This window comes from Peromyscus maniculatus, chromosome 12 (assembly GCF_049852395.1).
Source record: "Peromyscus maniculatus bairdii isolate BWxNUB_F1_BW_parent chromosome 12, HU_Pman_BW_mat_3.1, whole genome shotgun sequence".
Lineage (NCBI taxonomy): Eukaryota > Metazoa > Chordata > Mammalia > Rodentia > Cricetidae > Peromyscus > Peromyscus maniculatus.
In genome coordinates this window covers 46,808,231-46,828,285 of record NC_134863.1, presented here as the reverse complement: position 1 = coordinate 46,828,285, position 20,055 = coordinate 46,808,231, and the positions used below count along the sequence as shown (strand labels likewise).

The 20,055-nt window shown below is 38.1% G+C and overlaps 1 protein-coding gene across 35 annotated transcripts in view; it reads right to left on the bottom strand.

Annotated features, from left to right (window-relative positions):
• Abi3bp (ABI family member 3 binding protein) overlaps positions 1-20,055 on the bottom strand; it is a 208,344-nt gene that overhangs the window by 99,774 nt on the left and 88,515 nt on the right. For all 35 annotated transcript variants that reach the window (XM_015989199.3, XM_015989185.3, XM_076549010.1 and 32 more), the window contains exons 5-9: positions 16,307-16,488; positions 15,705-15,760; positions 6,932-6,980; positions 5,563-5,634; positions 5,029-5,121 (exon numbers count right to left, since the gene is read on the bottom strand). In XM_015989199.3, coding sequence (XP_015844685.1) covers positions 5,029-5,121; positions 5,563-5,634; positions 6,932-6,980; positions 15,705-15,760; positions 16,307-16,488 — 452 coding nt within the window. The remainder of the gene's footprint in view (positions 1-5,028; positions 5,122-5,562; positions 5,635-6,931; positions 6,981-15,704; positions 15,761-16,306; positions 16,489-20,055) is intronic.

Here is a 20,055-nt window from a genome sequence, read left to right as displayed (position 1 = left end):
ACCAAACCATGGTCTTCTGTAGCAAGAGTTTTCCCGCCTTGCCCACAGTCAGGACATATCTTTGTCACCAGCCAGTCCCACAGCTGCTCAGACCCAACCAAGTAAACACAGAGACTTATATTGCTTACAAACTGTATGGCCGTGGCAGGCTTCTTGCTAACTGTTCTTATAGCTTAAATTAATCCATTTCCATAAATCTATACCTTGCCACGTAGCTTACCGGCGTCTTCACATGCGGCTTGTCATGGCAGCGCCTGGCAGTGACTCCTTCCGCCTTCCTATTCTTTCTTTTCTCCTCTCTGTTAGTCCCGCCTATACTTCCTGCCTAGCCACTGACCAATCAGTGTTCTATTTATTGACCAATCAGAGTAATTTGACATACAGACCATCCCACAGCAGTATTCTATGAGTAGCAACAAGGGCTCTTAACCACTGAGCCAACTCTCCAGTCCCTCAACAACAACAAAATATCTACACGCATCTCTTCCTGCCAGCCAGGCAACTTTACTGTACATTCTCCTGAGGGCTGGTATGAATAGAAGACAGACTTTGAAATTCTTCCTTGTTAATCATGGACATTCTTTAAGATCTTAGTTGGTATAGGATGACAAAATCACAACAGAATACTTGAATAAATCTTGTGATTTGATTTAAAGTTTCTGTAAGGCATAGTTGGACTGCAAATGTTCCTTGATTTTTATTCAAACTAATTTTATAAAATTCAATAGGGATTTTCCATTATTACAGATGGTTAAAAAAAATCTAGCAGGTTATGACACTGAAAATTTTGAAACACACAAATAAGAGACACAGGAAAGTAAGCTTTTGGATAAGTTTGTAGCAGAACAAACTGACAATGGATTTTATTAGAGACACATGTTAGCACATATCTTCTTTTCTGGTCTCTGGGAATCTGGTGTAAAAATTGACTTTTTTTTCCCTCTTTACACGACTTTTGGGAAACCATTCTTCTAAAACGTAGGTGTTTTTCATAAAGAACACTTCTCAATCAGAATTGCCCAACCTCTGGGAAAGACAGTCTCTCAATTTTAAACTGGAAATATCTCAGTCCTTTCCCGAAATTCCCTGGTACACACTTATCCCCAGCTGAACACTGAGCCAGTCTGTGTTCTCAAATCTTGTTGAGAATGTAAACTTTGTAACCAGCTACAGCCGGCATCACTCTGGTAGAGGCCATATCCTTCTTTCCACTTAGTGTGGACACAAACTATATTTACCTCTTACAGACTTAAAAGCTATTAGAAAGCAGGCAGATATCAACTTTGGGTGTATACATTCCTGGGGCCAAGGTGCAGTGTGCTGACCACCACTGTCAAGCCGGTGTCTATGGCTGCCCAGCATGCTTATGACAGAGACAGTCAACAACACTGCTCAGATCTAGTTACAAGGGCATGAAGAGTAAGAACTCTTTCTATAATGACCAGCCAGACACACTTAGTATTTTATGGGAAGCTTTTCTAAGATTTCTAAAATTGACCAAGGTTTTCTTTCTGGACATCTTTCAGAGCTTCAGCTTTCACTTAGAACCACTGTGCTTGTTAGCAAGTGAAGAATCATTCAGCTCACACACTTCTGGACCTGTTAATTTCAGTGTTTACCACAGGAAGATGAGCTCTTCAAATGTCAATTGCAGGGTCCCCATCACATAGTGCTCCCAACTCCATTAGAGTAGTTTTGCTAATCTTTCCCTTTCGCTTAATAATATCCTATGGTCTTGGTCTTTTGGTCTTGGTTTGGGTAACCTCTGCCTGGCTAGGAAACCTCTCTCACTTCAGAATTTTGTCTCCATCTGTCTGTGTCTGTGTCTCCACGCCCCCTCCCCCATGTTTGCGTGTGCGTGTGTGCGTGTGTGCATGTGTGCGTGTGTGCGTGTGTGCGTGTGTGCGTGTGTGTGTGTGTGTGTATGTTTATCTCCCATGTACTTCCCTCCCCGAAGATCTTAGACTCTCAGTCAGGGACAACAAACTGGATTGCTCCAGGTTCTAAGAGTCAATAGCTGTCTTTAATTGGCAATCACATTAACCTAAAATTCAATTACAAATGGGAAAACATGGCAAGCCTTCTTCTTAAGAGATATATGATATAAAGAATTCAAGAAACTAGATATCAAAATACTGAACAGTCCAATTAAAAAATGGGCTAAAGAGCTAAACAGAGAATTCACAAAACAAGAACTACAAATGGCTGAAAGACATTTAAAGAAATGCTCAACATCCTTAATCATCAGAGAAATGCAAATCAAAACGACTCTGAGATACCACCTTACACCTGTCAGAATGGCTACGATCAAAAACACCAATGACAACCAATGCTGGAGAGGATGTGGAGCAAAGGGAACACTCCTCCACTGTTGGTGGGAATGTAAACTTGTACAACCACTGTGGAAATCAGTATGGCGGTTTCTCAGAAAATTAGGAATCGAACTACCTCAAGACCCAGCCATCCCACTCTTGGGCATATACCCAAGGAATGCTGATTCATACCGTAAAGATACATGCTCAGCTATGTTCATAGCAGCACTATTTGTAATAGCCAGAACCTAGAAACAACCTAGATGCCCATCAACGGAAGAATGGATGAAAAAAATGTGGTACATATACACAATGGAGTACTACTGAGCAGAGAAAAACAATGAAAGCATGAAATTTGCAGGCAAATGGATGGAACTAGAAAAAATTATCCTGAGTGAGGTAACCCAAACCCAGAAAGACAGTCATGGTATGTACTCACTCATAGGTGGATTCTAGATATAAAATAAAGAACAATCAGAAAAAAAAAGAGATATGTGTATTCTTCATACAACACTAATTTCTTTTAAAGGTATATAGTACTTCTACAAATAACACAGCAGATGTCAGAGTAGTTAGAAGATGGGGAATATATTTAAATGAGAGTTCTGGCATCACTTTGCAACCTATGAACACTTATCTACACTCACAGACCTGCTATCTTGACAGAATAAAACACCATCCAGCTATGGCCTCAGTAAGATCTCAGTAAGTTCTTTTTCCTCCATTTTTTCTTTCATACTGTTTTCCAACACTGTTGATTTTCTTAACTTTTGGCAGGGTGTGTCTTAGCTTTGGCAAGCCCTTTTAAGTCCCTTGGAGATGAGTGTGTGTAATTCTAGCTTTCTTGTTCATTTATTCACACCATGTGTTCTTAGAACAAAAGCTATTGCATCTCTTGATGGCCCATGATGGGCTCTGTTGGAAGGGGGTTATTATTTTTAGGATTTACTCCCTTAAAAAATATGACTTTTCTGAATTGCAGCAGTGATAATTAACTTTGGGACGTTTATTTCTCCCTTGGTAATAGAAAAAGTGTTTATGCCCACACAATTTTTGTGGGAAAAAGAAAGATTTCTGCACAGCAAAATAATCCATCAACAAAATAAAAACTAGCTTACAGATTGGAAGAAAATATCCGAAAGCCATGGTTCACATATAGACTCAATGTCTAAAATATATAAAGAACTCCCATAACACTCTATAGCACAATAAGATGATTCTGACTGACAGAAATTAATGTAGCATTTCAAAATAGCTGACAGAGAGGAGTTCTAATACTCCCAAAGCAAAGACATTGCATATGTCTGAAGTGATACATGTGGCAATTATCCTGAACTCATCGTTACACTTTGCATATCTGTATTGAACTATAACTCCTAAGTATGTATAATCACCATCAACTAAAACCAAAATGAGACCTGATATTCTGAAACTACTAGAAGATGAAGAAGGGACTGCATTTCAACATTGAGGCATAGACAAGGAGGTTTTGAATAGGACTCCACAGTAAATAAAGCCAGCAAGTGGGGTCTCAGAAAACCTAAACACTTCTGTACAGCAAACAAAACCATAAACTTATGAAGAGACAGCTCACAGAATACGAGAAAATATTTTCAAGTTATACATCTGATAGAGAATTGGTATCTATAATACATAAGGAACTCGAAAACCACCACCACAACAAAACTAAACATTAAAAAAACAATCCAAGTAAAAATGGGCTAAATAGAGTTCTCAAAAGGAGAAATACAGATGTTCTTGGTAAACTGTTTCCTAACCAGTTTAAAAAGTGTTCAAAAACAACTGAGGAGATGGCTGAGTGCTTAAAAGACTTGTCACATAAAACTGAAACTTCAGATCCCTGGAACCCACTGAATTCCATGTGGGCATGCATGGTGACCCATCTATTATTCTAGCCTCAGAAGGCAAAAACACAGGATCCCAGAATAAGCTGGCACACAAGACTAACCATAACAATAAGATTTTATTAAAAAAAAAACCCTGTCTCAGTAAATACACTGGAAGAGTAATCCAGGATGATTTCCATATCAACCTCAGGCCTCTACACATGCACCTACACATGTAAACATGTATACATAAACACATGCACACTGTGTACATATACATAGAAGTGGAAGAATAGTCAACATTAGTCATCAGGGATGCACAATCAAAACTATCCTAAGATTCTATCTCACTTCAGTCAGAATGGCCATCATCTAAGTTTCAGATGTACTGCCAGAGAGACAACCTTGAGCCCAATTGGATAGTCAAATATAGCAACCAGAATTGTTCTCTGGGTCCCTTTGAAGGAGATTTTGTTGATGTTTTCTTAATGATACAAACGTTTCCCAATTCTTTCTAGAAGAAGGCAACAATACCAGCCTCAAGCACATATCAGCTCTCATTGAAAATTCCTAATGGCCCCTTATAACAAAGTTCATTGAGCATAATTTAGGAAAAGTTCTCTACTTGAAAATTATACCTGTTCAAATGAGTACATTTCAGATACGACACCTATTTTTCTTTCATATATTGCATGCATATGCATATAATAGTTTTCCATACAGAATAATTGGTAGTAATATCTCTGACCCTTCAGCCTCCTTCTCTATACTCATTATTTAGTCCTCAAATGTCTCATCTGCGAAATTCCTTACATAATCTCAGTACTGTATCACCCAGTGCTACTGTTCACTGAAGAGCCCCTGCTTACCTAATTGTGCCTTGAGAGCATCCGAAATCTCAAGCATTATGGATGTGGGAAGTTTTACCATGGAATCATTAAGTCCCGGAATAATAAGATGAACTGCAAGGAAATGGATATAAATGTAAAAAGAGGAAGAAAACCTATTAGACAAAAGTGGAGAATGGAGAATTATAAAGCAGAATTCAAAGGTTGACCCTTCCCTTCCTCCTTTGATTAACTTTAACTCCACATAGAAAATATGGGGAGGGGAATATGACTGCACCTTTTAAAATGGGTATGTTCCTTATCTAGAACTTACCACCAGAAATCCCCTGAGTTTACATTCATAGGCTCAAAACTTCTGCATGGGCTATACCCAAAATAAAGGCAGTGTGTCTTTACTGGTAGCTTAGACTGGGCACAAGCCAAGAAATGAAATGGAAATGAAATGGACTCACACTAATTTAGCACTTGCTCACAGTACACATCCCCATAAGAACCCTCTTATCAAAAGATAGCCTAGATTGCCTAGTCTAGATATACACTGCACGACTGACTTACCTAGTATTGTTCCTCCAAAAGGAGTCTTGTCTGGGGCTTTAGTTGAAGCCCTGTGGGTAACATTCTGAATCACTAGTGAGATATGAAAAGACAGTAGTGTGATGAGGATGAACACAGGAAGCAATAAAAAGCTAATTATGTAAAGTTACCTTTCCTTGTAGTCTTAATCTAAAATTTATCAATTAACAGAAGCAACTCAGTGGATTGGCTACAGAATCAACAGAAGAATTTGATGCATGTCTAACCTTACCATCCATGCTTTGGGGTAACAACGCATGTCCTTATCACTCCCTCATAAAGAATCTCATTCTAAGTAGTGGAAAATCCCCTCTGTCTCTACTCTCTGTGCATCCTGCCCTTTACACAAAGCAGTAAAGAACTAGAATACAATGTTGCAATAACAAGACAATATAAAATTAAAAAACATAAGCCAGGCTGTGGTGGCACATGCCTTAAATCCTAGCACTCAGGAGACTGAGGCAGGCAGACCTCTATGAGTTTGAGGCCAGCCTGGTCTACAGAGCCAGTTCTAGGACAGGCAGGAATACACAGAGAAACTCTGTCTTTAAAAAAATAGATTCAAAGCCGGGCGGTGGTGGCGCACGCCTTTAATCCCAGCACTTGGGAGGCAGAGGCAGGCGGATCTCTGTGAGTTCGAGGCCATCCTGGTCTCCAAAGTGAAGTTCCAGGAAAGGCGCAAAGCTACACAGAGAAACCCTGTCTCGAAAAAACCAAAAAAAAAAAAAAAAATAGATTCAAAAACATATATCTTCAAATCAAAGAATCTTTCAGTGTTTCCAGCAGTAAGTGGCCATGCCTTTAGCATATACTTAGCACACTGTGTTTTCTTAAATTGCAGAACTATTTTAAGGCTTTAGCTCTTCTACCAAGAGATTTTTCTGGAAATAATAGATTCATTTTAATAACTTGAAAACTGGAAGCCAAAACAAAAACAACTGGACAGTTAAATGAAATACAGCATTGTAATTCTTAAAATATAGACATCTTTACTTCCCCTAAGTGACCGCTAAATCATAGTTTTCATTCTCAATATCCTAAATGGTCTAATTGTTTTCTTCATGTATGCTAATTTAATCCTAAGTAAGCTCCAAAGTAAAGCTCCACATGTTTAACTGATTATTTTTAATGTGACACATGGTATAACTGCTTTGTTGCCCAACTGGTAAGATCTGTCCAAGGTATCACAGCCAAAATTATGTATTAGCCACAAGTTTACTAAGTTACACTAGTTTCTTCAACTGTTTCTAAACACCATTGTCAGAAAAATTGAGAACACATACACTGTATGTTCAACTATATTAGTTCAACAGTTGACTATAATAGTTCCCGAATACAGCAGACTAATTACCTTGCTTGATGATTGTTATTGGGATTAGCTTCCTTGGGACATATGCTGGCTGGAAAGGGAGAGAGAGAAGGTCAGCTTTTACTTCAATGTTAATTTAAAAAAAAATCAGAATCCTAAGAGGAGCCCTTGTCTTCAATGAGGTCATCTGTGACAGGGATTTAGCAGTCACTGGATAGATATTTAGCACATACGTCTCCATTGTACTGAACTCATTTGTTTACCCCATAAGGAGCCAAAACCTCACAGAAGCAAGTCTTCAGAACTATCATTTACTTAGAAATTGCAGTGGAAAGAAACTAAATCCTTGATATATATAGAGAGAGTTCATTTTCATTTTGTTTGGCATGTGGCCCAGCCAAACACTGTCTTCATACTTCCTCTCAAAAAGATGCTGAACTACATATGATCTTTTAAAACCAATCAAGTCAGACTATTTGAGCATGACCTACTGGTGCTGCTGTTATAGCAGATACTACAATTACCATGAACTCTTAGCCTCACCCTTTATTACCCAAGAGGGAAGAATAGGTACTCAGAACTAGATCTCTCTTAAAATTGAAGCTGGTATGGATTATATGTCTTTCTCTCACCCAAACTGTCTCTGAAGTCCTTTGGGATATTTTGACATCATACAGTGCCCAGGGATGGGCTTAGACTTTAAAGTGGGGTCATTGCCACACACAATTCCATGGCCAAAGGTGGGGCAGAGGAGAGAGGGGAGAAGAGAGGGGAGGAGAGAGGTGAGGCAAGGGGTGAGGAGAGGGGAGGAGAATGGCAGGAAGTTCAAATAGGGGATTAGAGTTCAGTTGTTGAAAGAGTAAGAATGGCTATTTTTTGGCAGTTGGTTTAACTCAAATACACAGAGTAGACACAACATGTACCGATCTGCCTGTTTTGAATGTGACTGAATGTGAGACATTAACAAAATAGGCATTCATGGTTGTGAATAAAAAGTGTGGTAACATGTTATCATTTTTTCAGGGTGATCTAATAAGACATGGTAAAGAGGGGTCCCTAACACCAACCTTACTCTTGGCTATTTATCTTCCTATATTATGTTTAAAAAATGTAAAAATAATTTATTCTCACCACTGGATATTTGTTTTTAAAGGATAATCTCTAATCATTGACCCAGTGATTTCTCTTACCATGCCAGCCTAACTACTCAAATCAGGTACAGACAATCACGTGTGTGATCACATGTATTAGTACAATTGAAAACAACGTCATTACCCAAAGTTCAGGTTCTACTCAATAAGCTCAATATAACCCAATTTTATAACACACGCATCTTTATACACACATACATACATGCATACATAAAACAGACTGGAAGGAAACACATCATAATTTGAGCTGTAATTATTACAAACTCATTAATTTTTGTGCAAGTTACTTTCCAAGTTCCTTAAACAAGTGAAAACTGTTTTCATGTTACTTTCATGTCACCCATGCTTCCAGACTGCACTTTAGGTCATCTACCACTGGTGGACAGGGCAATGATTGAAAAACAACTTTACCATGATTTTCCCAAGGCAAGAGCAGGGCAGCCATATGAATAGGAGCACAAGAGAAACAAACATTCATAGCAAAACCAGTGTTGTCAGTTGTGAGCTCACACTGGCAGAAAGATCCCTTCTGGCTTCATCACTGTGGCATGTGTACACAGTTCCCACTGAGGACAGACAGGTCCCTGCCACTCTATACTGCCCCCGACACCCACCTTCATAGCAGCCCCGACACAGCTCTGCTTGGGCTGTGAAAGCAGTCTCAGCATAGTCTCCACCTGCCACTTCTAAGAACGCTGTGTTTACATCCACACAGTTCACATTTGGTTTTCTTGCAATTCATAGCTTTTCATTTGTTTATAAGTATGTAATGCTTATGACATACAATGTGATGTCTTGATGAAGTTATACTACGTGACCCGTCATTCTTGCGGTGAGACATTTTTAACGTATTTCAGTAAATTTGATTGTTGCTTTCTAGTGTATGATCATTCTCAAAAAAAAAAAAAACCCTCTTCCTCCTGTCTAACTGAAACTTTAACATTCCACCCTTCCTCAGTGTTCTTCTTCCCACCCTTGGCCACCACTGAATTCTCTACATTCATGAGATCAAGACTTCTGAGAATTCTACATGTCTAGTGGAGCAAGCTTCAGTTACAGGAGAGCCTCTCCTGTGTAGGAAGCCCAATTATCTGTCTAGTGCTAATAGGTCAGGTCTATGGCTACAGTTACAAAGGCATCTGAACACCCTGCTCATTTACCCTACGAGTCCTATTATAGTATTTTGTAGAATGAGAGGTTTCTCAAAGGCTGTTAACACACTATAGCAGAAATGTCTACACACGGCTGTGTTGATCGCCTTTGAACTGAATCCCACCAATTTACAGTTCTTATGCTACAGTGATTTGTCTTGCACAACCTTTTTTTTTTTTTTTTGGATAAATGGAACTATTCCACTCATCACATGAATGGAAAAAAGTTTCTGTTCTGAGTTCTTGCTTGAGAACTGACAAATGTTTTATTAAGCTGACAAGAATATAGGTACAGGGTGTGCTGCCAAAAATAAGGAAATGATTTAGCTGCAGAATGCATTTCTTTCTAGACCTGTAATTGCTCTCTTTCCTAATCTGTAATCCAAAGACAAAGACTAGACCAGTGAACAGATATCCACATCTCAGCAGATAGGTTTCTTTTGACAGGATATTAAGAAAGTTCAGCTATTCAATATATCCACCAAAGACTAAAGGTCCCACCAAGAATTCCACACTGTGAGTCTTTCCTCTGTGTCTGCTTATGAAGCAGAAGGAAACAGCTGTCACTTTAAATCACTAGGAAACAAAATATGATCATTTTTAAGACACCAAAATTTAATCAATTATAGCCTAATTTCATTTGAGTTTTATGTTCAATGCTTAAAAAAAAGATACCACTACCCTTCCCTTGTTCTCATAGGCTGGTTCCTATGGACATTGATGAATATATGCTAGAGCCATGGGTATAGACCTATGGAACTAGGGTTTGGGAAGTGGGTGGCAACAGGCTTTCAAGCTGCCATGCAGTGTGGCCTGGTGGTGTACTATAGTTTGAATATGTCCCTCAAAGTAGACATATTAAAAGTTTAACCTCCAATACAACAGTATTAGCAGGCATAAACTAAAATAGGTGACTGGATCATGAGAGATCTCTGTTGCTAGGGAGTGGGTTAGCCAACAATACCATGGGCTTCCAGATTATTCTTTTTGGTTTCTTGTCAATTCGACACAACCTAGAATTATCTGGGAATAGGAACCTCAATTGAGAAAATGCCTCCATCGGATTGCCTGTAGGTAAGTGTGTGGGGTCATTTTCTTGATTAATGATTGATGTGGGTGGGCCCCAGCCATGGGTACCATACCAATCCTGGGCAAGTAGTGTTGAATTGCATAAGAAAGCAGGCTGAACAAGCTGTGGGAGGCAAGCTTTCCTCAATGACTTCTGCTTCAGTTTCTGCCTCTAGGTTTCTCTTTGAGCTACTGCCTGACTTCCCTTGGTGACAAACTGTAATCTGTGAGGCGAAATAAACACTTTCCTTCTCAAATTGCTTTCAGGCATGGTGTTAACCACAGCAATAGAAACCCAACTAAGACACCAATAAAAAAAAAAGCCAAGTTTGCCAACATCTCCCTCTTTTCCTTTCGCTTCCTGCCACAGGATAATGTATCATGAAGTCTCTCATCAGGTGCCAGCTCCTTGATCTTAGACTTCCCAGCCCTTAGAATTATATGAAGCATACATCTATGGCCATTATGAATTACCCAAGTCTGTGGCATCTTGTTATGGCCACGCAAAACAACTAAATAAGACAGCTACAGGTGCAATACTGCTGCCCACCAATAGCGCGGCTCGTAGGCAGTCCCTCTGCTCTCTCTCTTTGCTCTTCAACTTGTTGGTCCCCAATCTTGTGGCAACATCCATCACTATGTCTTTCTACAATTTCTATCCTCCTCATTTAGCAAATGTTTTCTGAACGTTTACAACACATCAGGAGATAAATATAAGCCTCACGGCTCTGTAAGAGATAAATCACCCCTTTTTTCTCCAAAAATCCTGTCTCTTTAAAGACATCTTCGGTTGTACTAGCCTTGAACACGGTGCTATAACCATTGTGCTATACCCAGATCAGGGCAATCACAGAGTTTGAAGCTGGTGCTGTTCAGTGTGTAAATAACACTAAGATAGAAAGAGAAAACCAGTGGAGATAAACTGAGTGTGGGGTTCCTATCATTCTGTTGTATTATTGGCATGACCAGAGAAGGCCTTTGACTATGTAGAAACAAATACAGCAGAAGCAGCCACACAAGAGTGTTAAATTCACCTTCTGCACTATACCAACTCCCTCCTGATAGATACTATATTGAAAGTTAGCTTTCATTACTATCAGTGCTAATTGAGGAGGCTAGTATCAGGTTTGTCCATTTGGCATTTTTATGGTATCAGAGTGCCCATTGAGGATTTAATTTTATTTTCAGGGCCTGGGATGTTGCAACTGTCCACTTGGGAGGAGTTAGGGGTTTTCAAAATATAATTTCAAGGACTCAAGAGCTAAACCACATGAGAAGCACTTAGTCATTTTAAATTCTGCTTTTAATTCATTTTAGGATGTTCTAATGAAAGTTACAAAACATACTGTTTCAGTCTAACATCTGGCTAAAAATGATTCTAACATGCTCCCTCTTTGAAAGTCTTCAAGTTTCTGGTTAGCTGAAATAAGACATAAACCTCTGGTGGTTGTATGTGTGTGTTCGTGTGTGTTGTGGTGTGTAAATGTGTGCATGCATATTTAAACTTAAGAGAACAGCTGTTAAGAGAACAATGAAGGGTGCTTGTTATATTCATGCTATATAATTTTAAGATGTAAGTGGGCCACAAGGTCATTCTCTTTGTTAACTTATCTGATCAGTCTTACACTTTACACATTCATACCACTTTAGTGAAACCCCATGAACGTGTATTGGAGGAACAGATATGGGCCCCATCAGACCTGCTGTGGGATGTGGAGTACGTGGTACTGATAAGACTTCAGGTCATCACGCAGTGTGGGCTGGTATGGTGCTATGGTTTGAATGTGCCCTTCAAGAACATGTGATAGAAACCTCCAGTGCAACCATGTTGAAAAGTGGGAATTTTAAGAAGAGACTATGAGGGCTCCTCCATTTGTGGGAGTAACTTTCTTAAAGTGAGTTGATTTTGAATGGAAAATGAAAGGGTAGAAATAGCATCGTAGCTAAAGGAACACAGATTTCAGGAAAGTTGCATCAAATAATTTTACATTTCAAAATATATTCAAATGTAGTACATACTTCAATAACTGGTATTGTTTATTGAATAAATTAGATTTAAGAATTTTTAAAGAGAAAATGTGTTTAAATTTAAGCCATTTGATTTTTGAATAAAACCTAGTAACAAGCATTTAGGTAATAGACATTTATTTTCATAAAAAGAATGTAATCTATTGCGTTCAAGGAATAAATAAAAATATTACACTAAAAAGGGATATAATAAAAAGAGGGGTGGAATATAATCAAGGAACACAGCCCACAGAATCAACTAACCTGGGCTCATATGGGCTCACAAACTGAAGTGACAATCAGGGAGTCTACATGGGTCTAACCTAAGTCATCTGCATATATGCTATGGTTGTGTAACTTCATGTCCTTGTGGGACCACTAACTGTAGGAACAAAGGCTGTCTTTAACTCTTTTTGCTGCTTTTGGGACCCTTTTCCTCCTACTGAGTTGCCTCATCCAGCCTTACTAGGAGGGGATGTACCTAGTCTTATTATAACTTGATATGCATGTTTGGTTCATATCCCCGAAAAAACCTGCATTTTCTGAAGGGAAAGAGGAGTGGATCTTGGGGGGAGAGGGGATGTCAGGGGAGGGGCTTGGAGAAGAGGATGGGGAAACTGTGGTTAGAATATAATATATGAGAAATGAAAACGAAAAAATAAATATAATAGACTCTGAAAAAATAAAAAACACAAATATTATGATAAATATTTTCTTTCTTATATGCATTTCAAATGATGCATTTATGTTATATATGAAAAAAATGAGAGTATTTTTTATGCTCATTCTTCACTATTTTAGAGGTAAAGATAGGAGTAACATCGTTGAAGGCATTTAACAATTGAGAAAGCAAAGATACTAACCAACCAGTCAGAAGAGACCCTGCCACACATCCCTGAATAATTTGTGTGGGGCCTGCCAGAGGAATGTATGCCTGGATATATAAATTATAGTATGCAATGTGACCAGGGCATAAGATGGGGTGGTTTAATACACAAACTTTTAGCTTAATTATTATTTATCTTTTTAAAGGGACAGCCTAATGTTAAAATACTTTCCCTGTATCAAATACTTCTTTTAGTAGGGTATAAGGATATTTTGTGGTTTCAAAGGTTTAGACATGAGAATATTGCATGAAAGCAGTCTTCAAGTCTTTTACTTAAAACTTAAAAGACATTGCATTCCTCTTGAAATACTGCCTGTTAAGATCAGTTCATAGCAGATATGGGTGAATACTTGGAGAAAGACTTGATTTGGACTGAAATATATACAATCTGAAATATCAAAACAGCTTCATAATGGATTCTGTGGGACACATGGCCAATGGCTATCCCATGTGGCTCCTTTGCAACTTCCCCATGTCTCAGGGCTTCCTGAGAGCACAGAATTTACTTCATGAAACACTTTTCTGCTATTCAAAGGATGCTCATAAAGAGTGTCACAGAAGAGCGTTGAAGCATCTTTTCAATGAACTTGGGTTTTCCTTTGGAAATAACCGAGAGTTTTAAAGTACAGCTCATCACAGCTGGCTGGATTTGGGGGTGCTCCACCTCACACATGGAAGTGATACAACTTTGGCTCTGTATCACAGATGTAGGAACCTCCGCTCTAGCCCTATCACAGCTGTTTATGAAAAGGAAAAAAGATATTAAATTCTGCTGTGGTCATGTACCAACCATCTTTCCCAATCTCACCGAGTGATGCATCCTACATGAGGCATTCTGACCAAAATAAATAAAAATGATTGACATGTGGAGTTGTAAAAGAAAGAATGAGAGAAATGACATCAGCAAGTCACATAAAGATTATGCAAGGCAGACAAGAGGGAAGGGGATAAGATTTGCTCCCTAGGAAACCATTTACAACAAAGCATGAAGAATGTTCTACAAGAGGATGAAACTGTGTCTTGCTGTTCCTCCTGTGCAATGTAGCAGGTTGGTTTTTCTTTTATAATACTGACTGAACTCCAGAGAAACTGAATCAAAGAGACCTTAGAGAGTATCGTTATTCGATCCATGCTACTAGACCAACTGACCACTTAGAAAATTGCAGAGCCTTACTGTACACCACAGTGAAGCAAAACCCACAGATTTTAGAGTTTAATTGTTGTAAAAAACTGAAATTAAAAAGGGAGACGTGTATTTATCTTTTGTCTGGAGAGGGAAAGGCTTTGAAAACTGTAGCACAGCTAAAGATCCAATGAAAGTCTAGTCTTTGGATGAAGTATATTTCAAGATGTGATTCTCTTAACAATTCCCACCAACCAAGTTGATAGCAAATGTAAGAAAAATATTTCTAGATGGCATTGCAAAGGATTCTTTAGGTTACGAAGTCTTAAACTGGTCAGGAAAAAAGTTCACCCAATTCCCAGTTAACTAAGAGTCACAACTAAAGATCACTAAGTGGAAAACAAAAGCAAAGATAGTTCTACTTTATCAGCATTCACAGAAATGAAAATTAATATAATTTTTAAACTATTAGCCAAAATGTTAGCAATAGAAATACACACTATTGAGAAGCAGGATAAACTCTTATTAACTACTTGAAAGATCATAAGCTAGGATAACCTTAGAAAGAAATTTGTCCATTAGTACTAAAGAGCCTTAAAAACCTAGCCTGGCGGTGGTGGTGCATGCCTTTAATCCCAGCACTCAGAAGGCAGAGCCAAGTGGATCTCTGTGAGTTCGAGGCCAGCCTGGTCTATACAGCGAGATCTACAACAGGCACCAAAACTATACAAAGAAACTCTGTCTCAAAAAAACAAAAAACAAAAAAACAAAAAACTGAACTCTTAATAGGAATTTATATCAAATTAAAAATCAATTAGAATTAATTAAAATGCCTATAACCTGGAAACTGATTAAAGCAATAATCATATAATTTAGATTATACAATAGAAAATAATGTCATAAATTCCAGGTTGGACTGGGATGCACATCCTGCATACCAACCCAGCCCTATGTCCACAAGACTTCCTTCCACCTGAGCCATATCTAACTTAGAGGCTCAAACTCTCCTTCACATCCTGTGTCCTGTTCTGACCTGCTTTGCCCATATCAAACACAGAACTAACAAAGGAATGAACAAAATCTTGAATACTCTAAAATATTCAAATACTAGAATAAATGCATTGAATCTCTGAATTGTAGCACTTCAAACAAACTAGAAAGGGTTTGGAAGCACATATATAATATATACATTTATATAATTATATATTTATATAGTTGTATTTATATAATTATATATACACATTATATATATATATATATAATTTTCAAAACAAAAAGCAGCTAATTCCTAAATTATTAAGCATTTCACCCAGTGACCAATAGATAACCTTAGTACCTCACAATACAGTTGTCTTTCTCATCTAAGTAGAAACACAATGCAGATATAATTATTTTTAAAGAACAACCTTAAAAATAAATTGGCACCTACCACTGTGTGGACCTGGTCATAAGTGCTTTGGATTTTCCCATTTACTTTATTTTTACCTGAAAACAAGAAGGAAATGGCATTATTTTTATTCTTCTTGCTCATTAATCAAGTCTAACTCATCGTGGGGACAATTTGAAGTCACATTCTCAATTTTGGCATGTACCTTCATTTAGTGCCATTTCAAACATTGATCCCAATGATGTGTGTGTACAAAGGTAAGGAAGAGAAGTCCAGGGCTCCCTGTAGTGGGTTGTGTCTACTTCCACAGGCCCACCACCCCTTGTGATTGGTTACACATACTGGCATTTTATTTGTTCAGCTCAGCTGCTGTTCACAGGGCAAAGATATATTTTAAAATACTATAATGACATCACTGGAAACATCAAGTTGTTCATTATCTATTTATAAAAATCACACTATAAAAATTTCTGAAATATCAACGTTTAAATTCTATTCATTTGTATTTTCTTAAACACTAGAACGTGTTAAATATTGGAAATAACTGGAAATGAACTTATTTCATATTATACAGCTAGTGAAGTGACTTAAAGTGGACAATTAGAAAAGAATAAAAAGCTTTATTGGATCAAGAGGATACTCACTTCCAACAACAGTCTTATGGTTGAAAACCTTGCTCCAAATTCCACCGTCCATGTTGTCTTTCACACCAAATTCATAAACCGTGTTGGGCTTGAGATTGTCCACAATTGTTTCAGTAGCTGGACAGAGTTGAAAAATCCATTTCTTTTCTTTATCTTTTTCTCTATATCGAATTGTATAAAATCTGTTGAATAATGAAAATAAGAAGTTTGAAAAACACCCGGATATGCAAAATGTAATTCCAATTTTCTAAGATCTGTTTTAGTTATGTGTACATGCATCTCAATTGTGACTAGATGTGCACACGTGTATGCAGGTGCATGTGTGTCTGAACCCAGGAAGCACTGCTGGATCTCTCAGGACTAAGGTTACAGGCATTCGCGGGATGCATGGCCTCCCACATAGGTGCTGGGATCTGTACTCTGGTCCTCATGAATGGCAGTTAAGAACTCTTAATTGCTGAACCATCTAGTCAGCTCCCTCAAGCTTATTAACACACAACAGACTTCAACCAGAAGACTCCATTGAATGTTGGACTGCTCAGATTGTTTTTTTTTTTTTAAGCTTAAGAGAGCATGTGTGTTTTCATTCTAAATTTTAAACTTCAAGTCAGGTGCCAGCAGAATTTCAGAAGTCTCAGCACAATCATTAGCTACTGACAGAAATGAAAGAGAAAATTCTAGATAGTCATCCCTTCCCAGCTGCAGAGAGAACAGAAGCTAGGTGTTATAAATGGTATAGTCATTTCATAATTTGCAGGAGTCAAGCCTTCTCGTGCCGGGAGGGTGTATCAAAAGGAATACTTCTCAATTTGTAAAAGACAAACCTGAGGATTTATGTCATATATAGGACTGCTTTCTAGGAGGAAAATGTAATTATTGTTATATTAAAAAGGTAAATTTAATAGAGGTACAGTAAGAATATAGAACATACATATAGAACATACATGTAAGATTGCCGTTACCTATTTGCTCCAGGCTGTATAATCCTACAACTTGGATATCACAGTAAGAGAGTCCCCCAGCACTAGGCTTTGCGTGTCTTGTCTATGCTAGGTTTGGCTGTCTCATTCAACTATCACAAAAATATCTTGAATGGCAGAAAGTATTAACCCTGTTTTATGAATGTAGACACTGGCTTTTAGGACCATCACCTGCCTTTCCCAGTATGGCCAGTTAGTGTCCTTACCTCGGACAACAGAAGAATGACAGTCCAAAGAAAGCTCCACTGGCTGTGGTTTGAACAGCCCCCTAACCAGGTTGCAGGCCTGGAGAGCAAGTTTCACACTACTTTACAGACTGACGAGGACACACTGGCAGAGCAGCTACTAACACAGGTATACACAAATGCCGCACTGGATAAAATGGCAAACTGCAAAATCAACTGTATGCTTTCACATCATTTCCAGGACTACGAACATGAAATTTTTCCATATTGTCATTCTTAACATTATAAGGAGGCAACTAATAGTGGGAGAATGTCATATTTATAATAGAACTTCCATGTCTGGTGAGCAGGCTAGGAAATGAATAGGTATCAGTTGTGGTATTGACAGGTAAGTAATTCCTTTTTATTTTTAAATAAATATTTTTAACCAAGAGAGCAACATAATAGCTATACCTATGATGATGGAACACAGTAACTATATACTACTTCAGGGCTTTTATATATTTTTTTTCTCAAATTTAGAATGATTCCCCCTACTCCACACCTATCAAAGCTAAATTAACACCCAAGTTAACTGGTTTTATTTATAGATTTTAAGGTCACTCACTCAGGGTAAAAACATTTACCAGACACCCCCTAATAACTAAGCTTACTAAAATGTTCTTTGGTTTTCCTAGGTACACTTTCTTGAAGATACAAATAGAGTTAGTTGCCTTTAGTCTTAGGAAATAGGGGCCAGGACTGAAGATAAAGTATGGACTTTGTAAAATAAAAAGGCAGAACCTTTGTTGAAAAGTATCTGAGAATTTTCAGATAGTAATGACAGAGTATTAAGCCAAAATTCAGCACTTCTAAGTATGTAGGGGAGAATCTGTGCCCAACCCCGACGTACATAAAGTCAGCAAGGGCCTTAGAGTTAGGGGAGAGCCTTTGTATATATGGCCTACTTTCTTACTAGTTGCAGAGCCTGAAAATGCTTGCAGGCAGTCATTTAGCTTGCTTTTTTTTTTTTTTTTTTTTTTTTTTAACCAGTAAAAGTTACTCTTGGGCTCGAATCCCCCATTCCAAAATAACAGAAAGCCCAATGATTGAACGGGACTGTTCCAGCCAGAACACTCATTGCTACCAGTAACAAATGTTAGATGATAGAGTCCTCTGTGTCTTGTAAGTCAAAATCTCAACAGTGATTAATGAAATGCATTGCTTGACAAGAATGCTACATGGAATTTTTGTTGCCCTCCCCCTTTCCACCATGTCCTGGCTCTTAAAGGACCTTAGAGAAATGCTGAGAAGCTAAAATCAGAGCAGATGCCCCACCCCCCTCAACTTCGCCTTTCTAGTACAGATGTATTCCTGAGGATTTAACTCCAGGCATGAGTCAGGATCTTATTGCTAGCTGAGCTGCCAAGGATCAAATCCAAGGCTTTCTAATCAGCTTGATTTTATATAGCCTTCCAACAAAGAACATGGGACAGAATGCTCCATGGTTTTCAAAGATCCTCAACTTCACATTTAAAAACAAAAACAAAAAACAGCCCGTAAAGTTCTTCTATTTTAATTACAATATCCTCTCTCATACCAAATTTTTCATGTATACAAGCTACCATACCTTCTCCTCTACAACAGTCTAACTGGCCTTCCTCAACACATCTAAGTTGATAATTACATAAGGTAGGAGGCTTCTAAGTCTTAAAGAAAAGAGTAGGCGTTATACTGAAAGTAGTGAATTGAATTCTTCTTGAGTTTAAAATGAACTATCGGTCTCTTGAGACTGGATACTGCTTTATAATCTGACACTCAGTTATAAAGATTGTGCAATGAGCAGGATTGATGTCTAGTTTTTCCTTTAGGTCATTTTAAAATTAGAAGTGCTTTCAATGCAGTATTTCAGCCATCAGCAAAGACCAATTTAAGTATTGGGTCTACAATTCTATTTTTGCAATTTTTCCTTAGGGTCACTCAACAAAATAAACCATTCCCCTAAAATTGTCACAAGTTGAGGCAAAATACAATAAAAGCTTGCTTGTATTACAGAAGATCTGTGATTCTCACTTGTTGACTCCAACTAGTCTGTTGAGATAAAAAAATCTTAGTAAAGCAAGACCTTACAGAGTCAGAAGAGGCCCCAGAGCAGCTACAGCTGAATAATCAAACCCTTCATCCTCTTTTGTGAGTCCTGAGCTATACTTCTGGTCTGCCATGAGTTCTCTTTCTGCTGTGGTACTTGGCAAAAGTAAATGAAAATAAACATAAAATGACCCATAATCAGAGAGTAGTCAATTTAGTATTGTTCAAATCTTTTTAACTTATTTTTACTGTATATTCACCATATTCGATACATAGTCAACCTTCTCCTCATTGTCTGAGAACGTTCAGGATCAAATGTTGTTTGTGTGAGTTTTTGCTAGTAATTTTGAGCTCAACCATATTAGAGAGGCTCTGGGTCTTTTTAAAATAGAGAGAGTGAGCTGGAGCATGGTGATGCTCACTTGCAATCGAAGCACTAACCTGGGAAGATCGTGAATGCAAGGCTATCCTGGGCTACACAGTGAAAACCTCTTTAAAAAAAATAGTGCCTTAAAGA